The sequence below is a fragment of the Sinohyriopsis cumingii genome, chromosome 3 (assembly GCF_028554795.1).
Source record: "Sinohyriopsis cumingii isolate HCF-2022 chromosome 3, ASM2855479v2, whole genome shotgun sequence".
NCBI classification, from domain to species: Eukaryota; Metazoa; Mollusca; class Bivalvia; order Unionida; family Unionidae; genus Sinohyriopsis; species Sinohyriopsis cumingii.
The window spans coordinates 127,753,470-127,767,629 of NC_142963.1; the positions used below are offsets into that span (position 1 = coordinate 127,753,470).

The window sequence follows — 14,160 nt, forward strand, 5'->3', positions numbered from 1 at the left end:
AGCTGTTTGACGTACACAGCCAGATTGTTGTTGTTGTTGTGGGGTTTAATGTCATTTTTCAGCACACGTAAGGCTATACATGGCGGCCAGTATTAATGGTGGAAGAACCTGGGAAACCCCCGGAAATAACCCCCGGCCCCCGAGAAGCTACTGGCAAGCTTTCTCACATAGCAAAATGGTTGCACACATCGAAAATACAAGAGCAGTTGGATCAATGTCATGTGACATGAGTCTCGAACAGTACTCATTTTTTTCTTCTAAAACTTTATTATACATGGACTAAACGGGTACCCTATAGCTAATTTTATTACCCAGGTAATTATGAATGGGCAGGTACCTGAGTACCCCATTACCCATTGACATCTTTAATCTATTGTTGTTATTATTGTTAATTGTAAACACTTATATCATGCATGGCGGAAGACAACAAGGCTTTTTTCATTGAAATGTAGTTCCTAGCATATGAAAACCATGAATGAGACAACTGGGCTGAGACAACCTGAATGAGACAAGAAAAGTACGGTTGGCAATCTGCTAGATTTGTCTGTCACATTGGTGAGAAAGAGAGAGACTGATTCATAACAGAGTGGTAAACAAATGTAAAAACAGATGGTTACATAAATGCAAGAGATAAATGAATGCACAGAAAAAAGATTATGGAGACAGAGATATTTCCATTAATACACAAATGACCTGAAGATATTGGCTCTGCCTTTGAAGCCATTGTCCATTTCACAACCTGTACACTCATTCAGATCCAACACACGGATTGGTTGCCGGTCCCCTTTGGATTTGAAATACTTCAGCTCATTCTTCTGCAGGACAAACCACCGTGTCTTCCAGGTCTGGGAGAAAAATAAAATACACTGAAACCCATCTATCACAAGGAATAACAAAACTGTGTTCTTTGTAAATATGTCTCATACAGTTTTAATACAGGTGTCATTTACATCTAAGTGTCTACTAGGGCAGATTTCAATTTACAACTTAATCTCACTTAATTAAACAGCACAGAAAGAGATGGAATAATTTTGTCTGTGGCCAGAGTTTGATTAAAAGAGAGGACAAAACACTTTAGCAAAAAATGAAATAATTAAAAGCAATTACAGGCTGTATATGAGACATGACAGTCATGGTAAGTTGGGATATACAGTGAAACCTGTCAAAACCATACACTAGTTACAAAAAAACATTAACTCAATAGACATCGCTTTCCAGACTCTTAGATTTTATGAATCAACAACGTGTCCCCAGAATACATTATTATCTGGCATAAATTTATTGGATATCCAGACAAAATACATTTCCCAATAGATCTGGTAAATATATAAATACATTATTTTACTTCAAAATTGTGTAAAATCCTGAAGAAACATTTAAGCCCAAGCAATTTTGTTACAAACAAAATGACCATTTCTACTTCGACTCGATCCAAATTTTAAGTTAAGCAGTTTTTATTGAAATTAACTCCAATGTATTGTTCCTGCTCAATCATTTAGTGATACTGGAGTAATAAAACATTGAGAAGCAGTAAAATTGACAAATCTGACTGTAGAATGATTGCTGAAGAACATGGGCAGTTTCCACATATACTTCTATGCATAAATCCCCCTCCCCCTTTGGGATATACTGATATATTCATAGAAATGATGGTCAAAGTTTGGTCAGTGAAGCAAAACTGGTTGATGAAAGAAATATAGACCTATTCTGACAAATTCAATGTTAAATAAATTTGCTGACCAATAACTATGATAAATAAAAACCTATTTAAACAAAAGTATCATGGTATGCCAAATGATAACATGATACACTCAGTAGCAGTGACCCTGCCATGACTTTAACTCTAAAAGCAAATAGATTCCTTTCTAACTCCAAAAGCAAACCATTTAAGAAGTTTGGGTAAAGAAGATGGTGCAGAACACAATTTATATTATAGGGATCAATGTCTTCATTGCATCATAGTGACCTTACCCTTTTTGCAGTCTGGCACAAAATCTATGTTTTATTACCTTTACATAACAGCAAGCAATCCAAGTTTTAGTTCCATGATGTGGTTTGTAATTAAAACCTTTACATAACAGCAAGCAATCCAAGTTTTAGTTCCATGATGTGGTTTGTAATCAAAATCTTGACATAACAGCAAGCAATCCAAATTTTAGTTCCATGACGTGGTTTGTAATTAAAATCTTGACATAAAAAGCTTTTATTTGGTTTAGTCACGTTCAACTTGACATTTGAACTTCTGATCATAAAGTAAACAGTCTTCTTTTTTATTCAAATGACAACCATCCACAAAGTTTGCTCAAGATGAAACATTGTGCACAAAAAACATTCTCATTTGAGATTTTCTTTTTTTAACCCAGGTGAGGAAAAAAAAATACAAAGTTGGAGTGGGGTTAATGGTCCAGAACTAAACTTATTGTGCTGAAACCATTTTGTATCTTTAGGTCAATTTGACCCTGACCTTTGACCTTTCAAGTCCAACAAATCAACAGTGTTTGGTTAGGATATGTGGTATAAAACTAAAGTTATTTTGCTGATAGAAAAAAACAGACGGATGGACTTCATAGATGATATTCTCAGACTCGTGACAGGCATATAATCAAAGTACTGAAAATACTGATGGCTTGGAAAACATACTAATTTAGATAAGATCAACAAAAGAACATAACTCTAGAGATACTGTGAGGATTTATCATGTTTACAGCAGTGTTACATCAGGGTGTGGTCCCATTGCTGTGTGATGAGCATGTGTTTAAGAGCAATCAGAAACTAACTTTAATGTTATACATTTTCCTATTGTTTGTTGTTTTGAACCTAAATTTGGCAAACATTTTCCTTGCTGTTACTACTCTGTCTAATGCAGTGTTTGACCACATAGCAGTGACCTTGCCTGGAGCTGGACTTCACTTCTGGGTCATCACTAGTTTTGTTTCCTGCTTTCAAAATTTCTGAAGTTTTGTAGAAGACTTTGTTTTGTATATTCCTCCACAAAGAAACTGTGTTCTGTGTAAGGTAATTATTATTTAATGAATATTTATTAAGTTACTGTAAAAATTACATTATTCTTCACTGAATATTCTTATTTTCTTGATTATTATCCATAGTGGAGGTTAGATTTTCTGTGGTGGTTTTCGATAGAATTCCACAATCCTTTTAGGATTTTGTAGGGTATATAAACCAGAGGCTTGGCAGAATCGAGAGGAATGGTCTAAGGAACCATCCCCATTTCAGGTCAGAAATGAAAATTATATGTACATATATTAAATTTAATTTATTTATTTAAATTTATTTAATTTTATAATATATTAAATAATAAGTACATATATTAATTATAGGTACATATATTTAATTGTACAAGGAGTCACACTTACATTTGTAATAGTGGTGCTGAGAAAACTGTTCTAGATGATCATAAATACAAGAAAAGACCAAAATTAAGAAGCAAAACTTTAAGAATGTCTTGTGCATGCAGGAGGAGAACCACTTCTGGATTTTGGGAAGTGTAAAGTCACCTTAGAACTAGACACACTGTCAAGATGGATAAAGAAGTCATTGTAGAAGGACAGGAGAAGAAAAAAATGCTAAAATCATTAGCAATCACAAAACAGGAAATGCCATACCAAACATCAATACAAAAACTAGACCAGAAGCTTGCACAAAATTCATATGCTTACATCCAACTCAATGCAAAATTGGAAAACTGATTTGACATTAACCAATCAGACATTAGAGTTTTGTTTATTTGAGTGAGAATATTTCGTAATCTTAGAACCAGAGCTCTCATTATTTTTAAAATATGTTCTTGATCTAGTATAATAGGACTTATCTTACCTTGAAAATTGCACCAACTTTTGTGAGGAAACCATCCTTTGAATTAATCTGGAGAAGAAAAAAAATAGTTGCTATGATTTGTGACAGGCAATAACTCGGAGTACATTAACTTTCATGGTCATTATATGTGGGGCTGTTTTTGTGCAAAATTACATTTTTGTTCATATTCAAATTTATAGATATGTATATGAAAGATACTGTGTTTATAACAAAGGTATTTTATACTGGGTCTTTTAATTTGCATGTATGTAGATTGTTTACTAGCCCGTCAGAAAATCCTGGCTATATAGTGTCAATAAAGAGTTTAATTTTAAAAATATAGAGTGTGTGTGTGTGATTTGGATTGTTAACATAGCTTTAACAATTTTTCAGTCATATCGCTACAATGTCTGCAGTGTGACAATTTATAGTAATGTCTAGCACTGGGGCATCATGCTACAGACATGTAGCATTATGTCCCCACCAGTCACATTATCCTGACACGAGGTCGACCAGTCCTAACACTAACCTCATAATGCGAGGCAGCTGTTAGTACCATTTGTATAAGTCTTTGGTATGACTTGGCTGGGTTTGAACCTGCGACCTCCTGCATCCGAGGTGGATGCTCCAACAACTATGCCACCTGAGTGATCCAAAAGAACATAAAGGGAAAAATTTATAAAAAAAACTTCAGGAAGATAAACCCTTCCAAATAAAGTACAAATATATGTGTGTGTGTGTGATTTGGATTTTTAATGTAGCTTTAACAATTTTTCAGTCATATCGCTACAATGTCTGCAGTGTGGCAGTTTATAGTGATGTCTAGCACTAGGGCATCATGCTGCAGACATGTAGCATGATGTCTCACTCAGTCACATTATCCTGACACCATGCCGACCAGTCCTAACCCATACCTCATAATGCGAGGCAGCTGTTAGTACCATTTTTATAAGTCTTTGTTATGACTTGGCTGGGGTCTGAACCCATGACCTCCTTCATCTGAGGCAGATACTCTAACCACTAGGTCACCAGATCAGTCAAGTACAAATGTAGTTTTTCAAAAGATTGTACAAAAATATAAAGGTTAACAAGATCCTTCAAAGGGACTGGCACTTAAATGTCTAAAAATAATTTCAGGAATTCAAGATAAGACCATTTCTTCTTTTTACATACCAAGTGTTGAAACCATCTCTGATATTCTTGAGTGATAAGATTTTCAAATTAGCTGCTGTGGTGGATATATTGGAAGTGAGATAATCACCATTTTTATGTACAATAAAGTAGACACCATTAGAAGATTTCTGGTTAAAACCCTACGCCAAAATGATCATCTATTCAGAAGAATTAGTGACAACAAGTTTTTTAATAAGTTTACAGGTTTAGCCATACTGGATGTCTGTATGGCACCATTTTCATTTAGGATTAACTAGATATCACAAGAACCCTGCTGGTGAAAACCCTATACAATATTAATATGATCCTCAATTCTGGCAGAATAGTGACAAGAAGATTTTCAAGCTAATTTTAGGTCTGATAAACATAATTTTCATTTATGATCAACTATATATCTTCTGCTGAAATCCCATTGTCAATATGGCTTTCTGTTTAGAAGTAGTGATAACAAGATTCTCAAGATGGCTGCTATGGTGGCCATATTGGCAGTCAGATTGACACCATGTTCATTTAGGATGAACCAGACATCATAAGAAGCCTCCTGGTGAAAACCCAGCATTGAGATCGCTTGTCATCTAGGATAGTTTCTGAATGTCCATCACTATCATTAATGCTCCTGACTGTGTAAAAGAACAAGAATGTAAAGATAAGCTCTGTGAGCTGATCCATGCACGGTCAAACCATAGTGAAGTTTCTAATTTATAAAGTCTTGTGTAATTGGAGAAAGATCTTTTAGTCTACTCCCCAAATCTGTGTTTGCCACAGCTCTTAATGTTTTTATCATATAGAATAGGGTTACATGATTTGTCAACCCTACCTATGATGAAAAAAATAATTACTGAAACCTTCTTACCTATGAAATTGGTGAATCCCGTGAAGCTAATAGGATGTGTTGTTTTAAATGGGTTTGGTAGTCATCTGTTCCTATCAGATTAAAGGTTTGCCTATGCAAAGCTAAATCTCTCAGATAATAAACTTGAGAAAGTTGACTTTACATGCCAGCCAACAGCTTCTACTAGATCTTGGTTCAAAATGTTATGTTTGAACATGAGGCTTCTCATGGGTTGGTGGTTCTTTGAGGGGTATTACCGGGTTCTTCATCCACCATTTCTACTGGCTGCCATGTATAGATTATCTTGTGCTTAAAAATGGCGTTAAACCCTACAACAACAACAACAATGACCATGGGAGGTTAGGCAAATACGTACAGCCCATTCCAACTGATTGACAGAGTGTCCACGATGCAAACTTCTAGGTCTGGAACTTGACGAGACAAAGGCGTGGAACTTGTGATTCCACCTCCTCACAAAAAGATCGATCACTGGAAGCCACCAAAGTGTACAGATCCTAATAAAGATTGATTGATGGAGAGACCATTCCATGTGAATGACTTGACCTTTCCTGGATAAAGAGTCAGCCAAGACAAATAAGTCTGCCGGGAATGCATCTAATTTGTACATTGATTTGGATGTTGCTGCAACAACATACAAATTGCCAAATCAGAACACAGAGGTTGGGTATTTTGGTGCCCCCCTGTTTGAGGAGGTAGGTCACTACCACAGAGGTGTCAGACATAATGAAGATCGTTTTGCCAGCGAACTGATCCTTCCAGAAATGAAAGGCATTGATGATGTAGTGACTTGCTTTGACATGGCATGGAACACATCTCTTGTCCGGTTTATAAAACAGTAGAGAAGACTGTAAACTGCTTCTAGATTACTGTCAAGAGCCTGAAAGCATCTGAGTGATTTTCATACAAGTGAGATCAGAATGTAGCTGGTACTTGAAAAGAAAGCAAAGAATTTCCAGGGTTATCAATTTTACCAGACAGCCAGTTACTGAACTCCTTAATTTTAGCAATTTGGGAAGGATGGCATCACTTCCTTCTCATCAAAATCTAATGCTGCTTTAACACTGTAGTCTTGAGTAGTGGTAGGAGATGGTGACCAAACTGAAGTTGCCAACACCTTATAATTTTCCTCATCTGTGGTCTTGAAACTAAATTCAGTCTGTTCCATGGTTGGATCTGAGTACAGTTCCATTGTAGGAGCTTCATTACACCTACTATGTGTTGAGTCCTGATCCAGTTCTGCTTGCAGCTTTGATTAAGCCATACCAGAGGGCAATGATTACTCAATTCCATCCTCTTTGAAAATGTCACTAACTCTCCCATGTGGATAAGCAATGAACATACGGAAGTCTGACACTGCTGGAATGGCTGGCTGATTTACCTGGTGTATAGTCAGCCTGGATGCTGACAGTATAGAAGATGGTCAATGATCACTAAGACTCCTAGGGCCTGGCCAGACAGACAGATTTCTTACTGAAATCTTGGTCATAGTGAGAGTATGTCACCAAAGGCATGGCTTAATGAATAGATCTGTCACTAGGATGACTGGAAATCCTACTTGTGTGTCCATTGGATAGCTAGTAATGGCTGGATGTCTGTCACTATGAAATGGAGCCATTGGATCTGGTACAAACCCCATGCACTGTTCCGAGCATGGGCTTCTGGCCCATGCCTGGAAATGCCGGGAAGGTGGTGGTACTTAAGGCCACTGTATAGCCTAAAATTGGGGACACACTCCCACATGAGTCAGAAAAAGGTGTAAATGGAGCAAGGGAAATAAAGGTAATATTTGGCCTGTAATAACTGTGTCCTTTCTTGGACCAGACAACACAGCTGTTCAAATGCAGATGGCGGTAGCATCTCAACGTTATTCTCTCCTCTGCCAGTGATGTTACTGTGGCTGATGGTTCCAAGCAATGAAATTTAGGTTGGCGACAGGGGGACCTCAGCATCCCCCACAATATTCGCAATGGAGGTTGACTTTGGATGTATACTGCAGATGTCAAAGTTATCTTGCCTTGACTTATTCCATCTTTCCTTCCCTTCTGATGCCTTCTGGACTATTGTAGCCAAGATTTCCTCTGTCCACGTATTACTCATGCTGCATGGCAAAGACGATGTACACTTAGTACATACGATACATGAATCACGGTTGTCTTCCTTTCCTTTAAACATTTTGTATTTCAGTCATTTAGCTGACATTTCTACTGAAACAACACAAGAAGAGAAAACAAAGCAAAATTATCAGTTCAGCAAGTTACTAACTTGCTAATACCACCCCCCTTATTAATGGAGTAAGTGAAAATACTGTTGCACTAACTTGTAAATGACAACATGAGTTTAACGATAGCATGTTGTAATGTGGTCCTAAATAGACAAAGTCTGTAAAGGTGACAGAATCACTCAAATATGGAAAACAATGTAAAAGTACTGTACACAACCTGGAGTAGGATGGTCCAGTTTTAACACTAAGATGGTTTAGATAGTTGGAGGTATAATGTACATATCATCAGTACAGCAGCAAAGCTTAAAAACTAGTGACACCTGGCGGTGGCAAGGGGAGCTAATGGGCAAGAATTATTGCCCTTTGTCTATATGAGATGGACAGGAAAAGACAGTAGGGCTGGATGCGTGAGGTAGCAGGCTTTATATCCCATAATGTTAATGTGATTGGGGAACATTTTTGAGGGAGAAATGTAAAAATGTACTCTTTCTTTCTATCCTTTCTATTTGATAGATTTGTTTTATATACTAATTATTTGGGAATTTTTAAAAAAATTTCATGTTAGTCAGACCTATGGAAAGAGCCATGGAAGCCACGAGATACATATATGTTCCATTTTTGAATCAGTATTATTCAATATTTCTATATGGTTGAAACTATCATTCGACAGCACTATAAAAGTGAAAATTATACTTGTTAATAAATAGGTATTGCTCATATTTGTTTATAAAATCTATACACTGATCATACATGATGATAGATTCTTATATGAATCACATTTGTTTATAAATGCTATACATCGATCATCCGTGGTGATAGATCCATATAATCCATCATATTTGTATATGAGTTCAATATGTTGATTCTTGTTTGATTACTCTTTTGACGTTATATGATCTTGTTAGTTCAATTTTGGAACGATATAATTTTCTTACATCTGTAGTTGAACTTTGTGCACACAAGTATGGTGAAAGATTCATTCATCATTCAATTACATTATAAATAAAGATATCATTCATGAAATTGTGTTGTGTCTTCGCTAGATTAAATCCCAACCTGACTTCATCCTGTTAAATTCTAAGTGACAACCACTGCTATTTAAAATAAAGTAAATAGAAAACACAGCATTTACACTGAAAAGCAAGCCATTCGGAGAGTCCTTGAACAGTACTGGTGATGTATAATGTCAGCAACATGTGACATATAACTTGATGATTCTGATGCAGTAAGGCCTACTACATGTGAACTGTAACAGAGTCTTGGCTTTAATGGATGTTTGACAGAAATCAAGGCTTTAGCCATTTTAAATACAGTCATAAACTATTATCAAAATCAAAATCAAAAGATCACACCTCGAAAAAAATGTCATTTATGTTACTGGAAGCCATCAGACTTGGAGCTTTGTATTTAACAGTCCTTGTTATAGCCCTGTGAATAATAATGGAAGCAAGATAACTATCGATGATACAAAATTAAATTTACTGCTGAAGTGAATAATAATGTGGAAAATCATCATGATTAAAAAATAATTCTCTTTTTCCCCGTGATGATTATGCTGTAATCTTAGATGTTCAGTGACTTCTGTTTGTTATTTCCTGACAAAGGAAAAGAAACACCTTGTACAAACAATCAAAGTCTGCCCACTTTCACTGTTATGTTTTGATCGAAAAGAATATAATATCTGTGATATAGACATTAATATTTACAATCCTCTTCTCTTTCTCTCTATGCAGTGTTAAATTTTATCTGTTTTTTTTTTTTTATTTGAGAAAGACATGTAGTTATCCAGGCTACAGTAAAATAGATGAATATCAACATTAATATTTCAATGTTTCTTACGTAATGAACTGTATGCATCAAATCATATTTTCTTACTTCAACAAATTTTAAGAGAATTTCCTCACTTCATATTCAGGATTGTTTTATGTAACTTTGCCCAAAAATATAGTTAAAATATGTGTTCATGGAGTTGTCTGCCTCTGCATCCTGCACACACGCTTTCATCTCTCTTCTGCTTAAAGGAACTCGATAATACAGTATATTCAATTTTCATTTAAAATTTAGCTGATGATAAAATTTCAAGTTTGTGATAATCCATTATGAGAATATTGCATGCACTCATATGTTTAGCCACCAATCTTTAGTTTTTTCTTTCACTATTTCTTCATTCCTTCTCTGTTACTATCAGAGTTTTACATTATTTAACCAAGTTGCAGTTCCCTGAAAGTAGTTAACATCATCAGCTTTTGTACATATAGATTTTAGAAACTGACAAAAAAATAATAATCACATTTTAACAGTGAAGAATGGCATTGAATTTCTAAATGAATTAGTTATACTTCATATTTATTTTGCAATATTTGTTCATTTTTGTAGAGTATGCATCAGTTGGTAATGCCCTTCTCCACCATGGCGTAAGATTTTTCAGTCATACTGCTACGTTGTCTGCAGTGTGACAGTTTATAGTGATGTCTAGCACTGAGGCATCATGCCACAGACATGTAGCATGATGTCCCACCCAGTCACATTATCCTGACACCAGGCCGACCAGTCCTAACACTAACCCCTTAATGCTGAGCACCAAGCAAGGTAGTTGTTAGTACCATTTTTGTAAGTCTTTGGCATGACTCGGCCGGGGATTGAAGCCATGACCTCCCGCATCCGAGGCAGACGTTCTAACCACTAGGCCACCGGAGTGGTTCATGGCATAAGAATGACTTTCAACCTTCAAAAGCTGCAAATCTATAAGTCTGCAAACACGGATGATCTTAATCAAAATCCTCTCAAGGTGACAAATGGAGGAAAAAATATGATTGTACATTCATCTATAAAATGGGATCCATGACCATTTCTGTGATATACGGGATTACACCATAATGAGGTGCTTTATAGTGAGGGACATTTTGGATTATATCATTGTGAAACATCAAGACTACTGGTAAATCAGTACATTTAAAATTCTTCTTGACACTTACAGAAAAATCTGTTCTTCTTTCATTATCTTCACCAGTACTAAGTCTACGTTCAGCATGAATGGAAATGCCATCATACAGATCTGGTTCAATTATTTTTTTGGGGTATGGATACTGTAACATGACTGTCTGACCTAAAACAAAACAAAAATTGACAAAAATAAATTTATGAAATCAAATTAAATATATTTATTACTCTAAAAAATGAATTAATCAATAGGAATATATTTCTTTATTTGCTGTTTATTTCAATGCAATAGGTACCGATAAGGCAAAGGCAATGCATATAAGTACCTTTTACCTACCTTTTGTCAGAACAAATGATAGATAAACGTGCAGAATATTTTTGTTACAATGGGTGTAGTGGCTTTCTGAATAGTTTCTAGTGCTTTACCTTGTTCTGATTTCATGACAAACTTCCTGCAGATGAAAATTTTTCAAAGCATACAACTTTTGAAAATCTGTGTGTGTTATCATAGCAGCATGCTATGAGATGCTGCAAACCAGTCATACAGTTTGGATTAAACAAACAAATTACTTTTGGCATCTAAAAATGGACTCAGGTAAGAAAATAAAGAAAGCAAACAAAACAAAATGATTTTCTACATAAAGCTGTGTGCAAGCCAAGAATGCTCACATGTAATATTGCAACACATCTCTGGTGTGTCACATATGATATTGGCTAGCTTAGATAATATGTCACAAAAACTCACTAAGGTATGCTCATCTTGGGCTTTGTGTATTTCATATAATATGCATATTTTGATATTTTCAGATGACCTCACTTTGCTTAGTCATTTTACAGGCACTGAAATGTATAATGAAGTACAATTTTATGTCATGCTTACTGTTTTAACTATCTAAACCTTTAGCTGGAAATTGGCTATCTTAAAAAAATTCACGGCACCATACTGTACCTGAGTCCCCTCCAAGAAGAGGATTATTTTGAAAGTGGTACTCCAAATCTGCTGCAGTCTTGTACTCTCCATGACCAAACAAGTACATGGAACCAGTCCACGTTATCGCATAATTTTTCACAGACTGACCCCATCTGAAAGCAGTGAAAGTAATTGCAAAGAAATGTATGGCACTGCAATTAACTTTTTTTAGTGTGACTTTTTCAAATAACTTGTAAATACTACTTTACCAAAATACCTTATTTAAGTATGACTGCTTGCAAAATGGATATTTAACTCTTTAAAAATTTATATATTTACATAGCTAAGGGTCCAAGAAATTCAAAATCACTCATTTACAGGTTAGTGTTTGTTTTCTTTTTGCTAACCCTAGTCGAATATTGAGCCCTAAGTCACACAAAAAGTTATGGGGAAAGTACCCTGTCACTAATTGTACACAAAATAATAGCTGCAAATATTCTTCAAATTTGCACAAGTTAAAATTCACAAGACTCCTCTTGTCAAACACACAAAGAAAAGGATATGTCAATGGGTTATTATTTTCAATATGATACAATTACTTAGATCAAATGAGTTTTCCACAACAGAAAATCTGCTGATGATATAGGTCAAGTCGTACATCACTAAAGCTTTTCCAAGGTTGAATATAATTTCTATTTGCATTATTTTCTTTCTCAGGTCTGTTATTCCAATTAATGTACACATTAATCATCATGCAGAAAACCAATTCTGACTAAAGTGATCCTGCAATGAAATATTCACTCCTTTTCCAACCAGAGATTTTTATTGACAATCTTTTATTTTACAACTGTTGTTGTTGTTGTGGGGTTTAACGTCATTTTTCAGCACATGATAGGCTATGCATGGTGGCCAGTATTAATGGTGGAGGAAGAACCTGGGAAAACTTTGGGAAGAACCACCAACCTACGAGAAGCTACTGGCAAGCTTTCTCACATACCCACATTGGCCGAATCCTAGACTCGAACCCATGCAGACAGAGGTGAGATGGCAGTGATCCGTAATGGAGAGCGCTTTAGACCACTCGGCCACTCAGGGCCCCCTTTTACAACTGTAGAACTTAACTTAAAATGACTACTATAAATCTTGTATGATCATGACCCAAACTAAAAAACTCATCCTAAACCAGTAAAATGTAGGTCACTGTGACTTATTTTGTATGGGCATGGTACTAATAGAGATGTATACAATCATCAAGTTTAATGATTCTAGCACAAACTAATAAAACATAAAATTTAACCAAATTCAATGATATATGAAATGTGGGTCATACTGACCTATATTTGTGATGTTTGAACCATGCGATAGTTCATTTCATAAGCTGTTGCACCATCAAGCAGTGAATCTCAAAAGTGTTTCCACTTGCTTGACAATAAAACTATAAAACAAATTTGCACTGGAAAGCAGGATACACACAGAATAATTAAAAACGAAAATGAAATATTTATAACTAATTATTTTCTTCTACAGGTGAAAAAATTTAAAACAGGTTATAGCACATCAAAATTATGACCATTTATGTAAAAATGTTATTACTTGGTAACTCAATTTTGGAAAGAAAGTTCACACAATGTCAAGATCCACCGTGATTCACTTCAAATTCATGGATATCAATTTTCATGGGCAAACTGGACCATGAATTTAGTCACAAGATATGCACCCTGCTTATATTCAAAGCATTTGCTCCCCTCCTCTGTGTGCCGTGGAAAAACACTGCTTGTTGCTTTGTTAGGTCTTGGTACATTATTGATTGAGATCTCTTAGAAATTTGCTCACTGTGACTCAATTTGCAAGCAAAATTACATGAACCGGAAAGCTACAAGCTAATGTAATAATTACATCTGAATCTACTGTATTAAATGCAAAATTACTCATACTTTGTGTCTTTCTTCACTTCACAAAGTAGATGTTATATCCATTAACAATAAGAAAAACTCAATAAAACTGTATGCGATGCAATACAATTTACAAATACTGAGAAAGGTGAAAGCATTAAGACTAGAGAAAATATAACAACTATCAGTTAACTAATTTTTTAAGCTAATGTATCCTTGAATAACCTCTTAAAAGCTGTTTATCCATGAAAATATCCTAGATATGGAACATGAAGGAAGCGCATTATTTACAGTTAGACTCTGTTGCATGAAGGCAGTGCATTATCTACATCTAGACACATGAAGGCAGTGCATTATT

At 35.4% G+C, this 14,160-nt stretch overlaps 1 protein-coding gene across 2 annotated transcripts in view; it reads right to left on the minus strand.

The window, feature by feature from the left end:
* The window catches only part of LOC149803815 (dual adapter for phosphotyrosine and 3-phosphotyrosine and 3-phosphoinositide-like), a 38,599-nt gene that overhangs the window by 9,146 nt on the left and 15,293 nt on the right, over window positions 1-14,160 (minus strand). For both annotated transcript variants that reach the window (XM_089953627.1, XM_089953626.1), the window contains exons 4-7: window positions 11,950-12,083; window positions 11,036-11,166; window positions 3,835-3,882; window positions 694-845 (exon numbers count right to left, since the gene is read on the minus strand). In XM_089953627.1, the coding sequence (XP_089809753.1) occupies window positions 694-845; window positions 3,835-3,882; window positions 11,036-11,166; window positions 11,950-12,083 (465 nt within the window). The remainder of the gene's footprint in view (window positions 1-693; window positions 846-3,834; window positions 3,883-11,035; window positions 11,167-11,949; window positions 12,084-14,160) is intronic.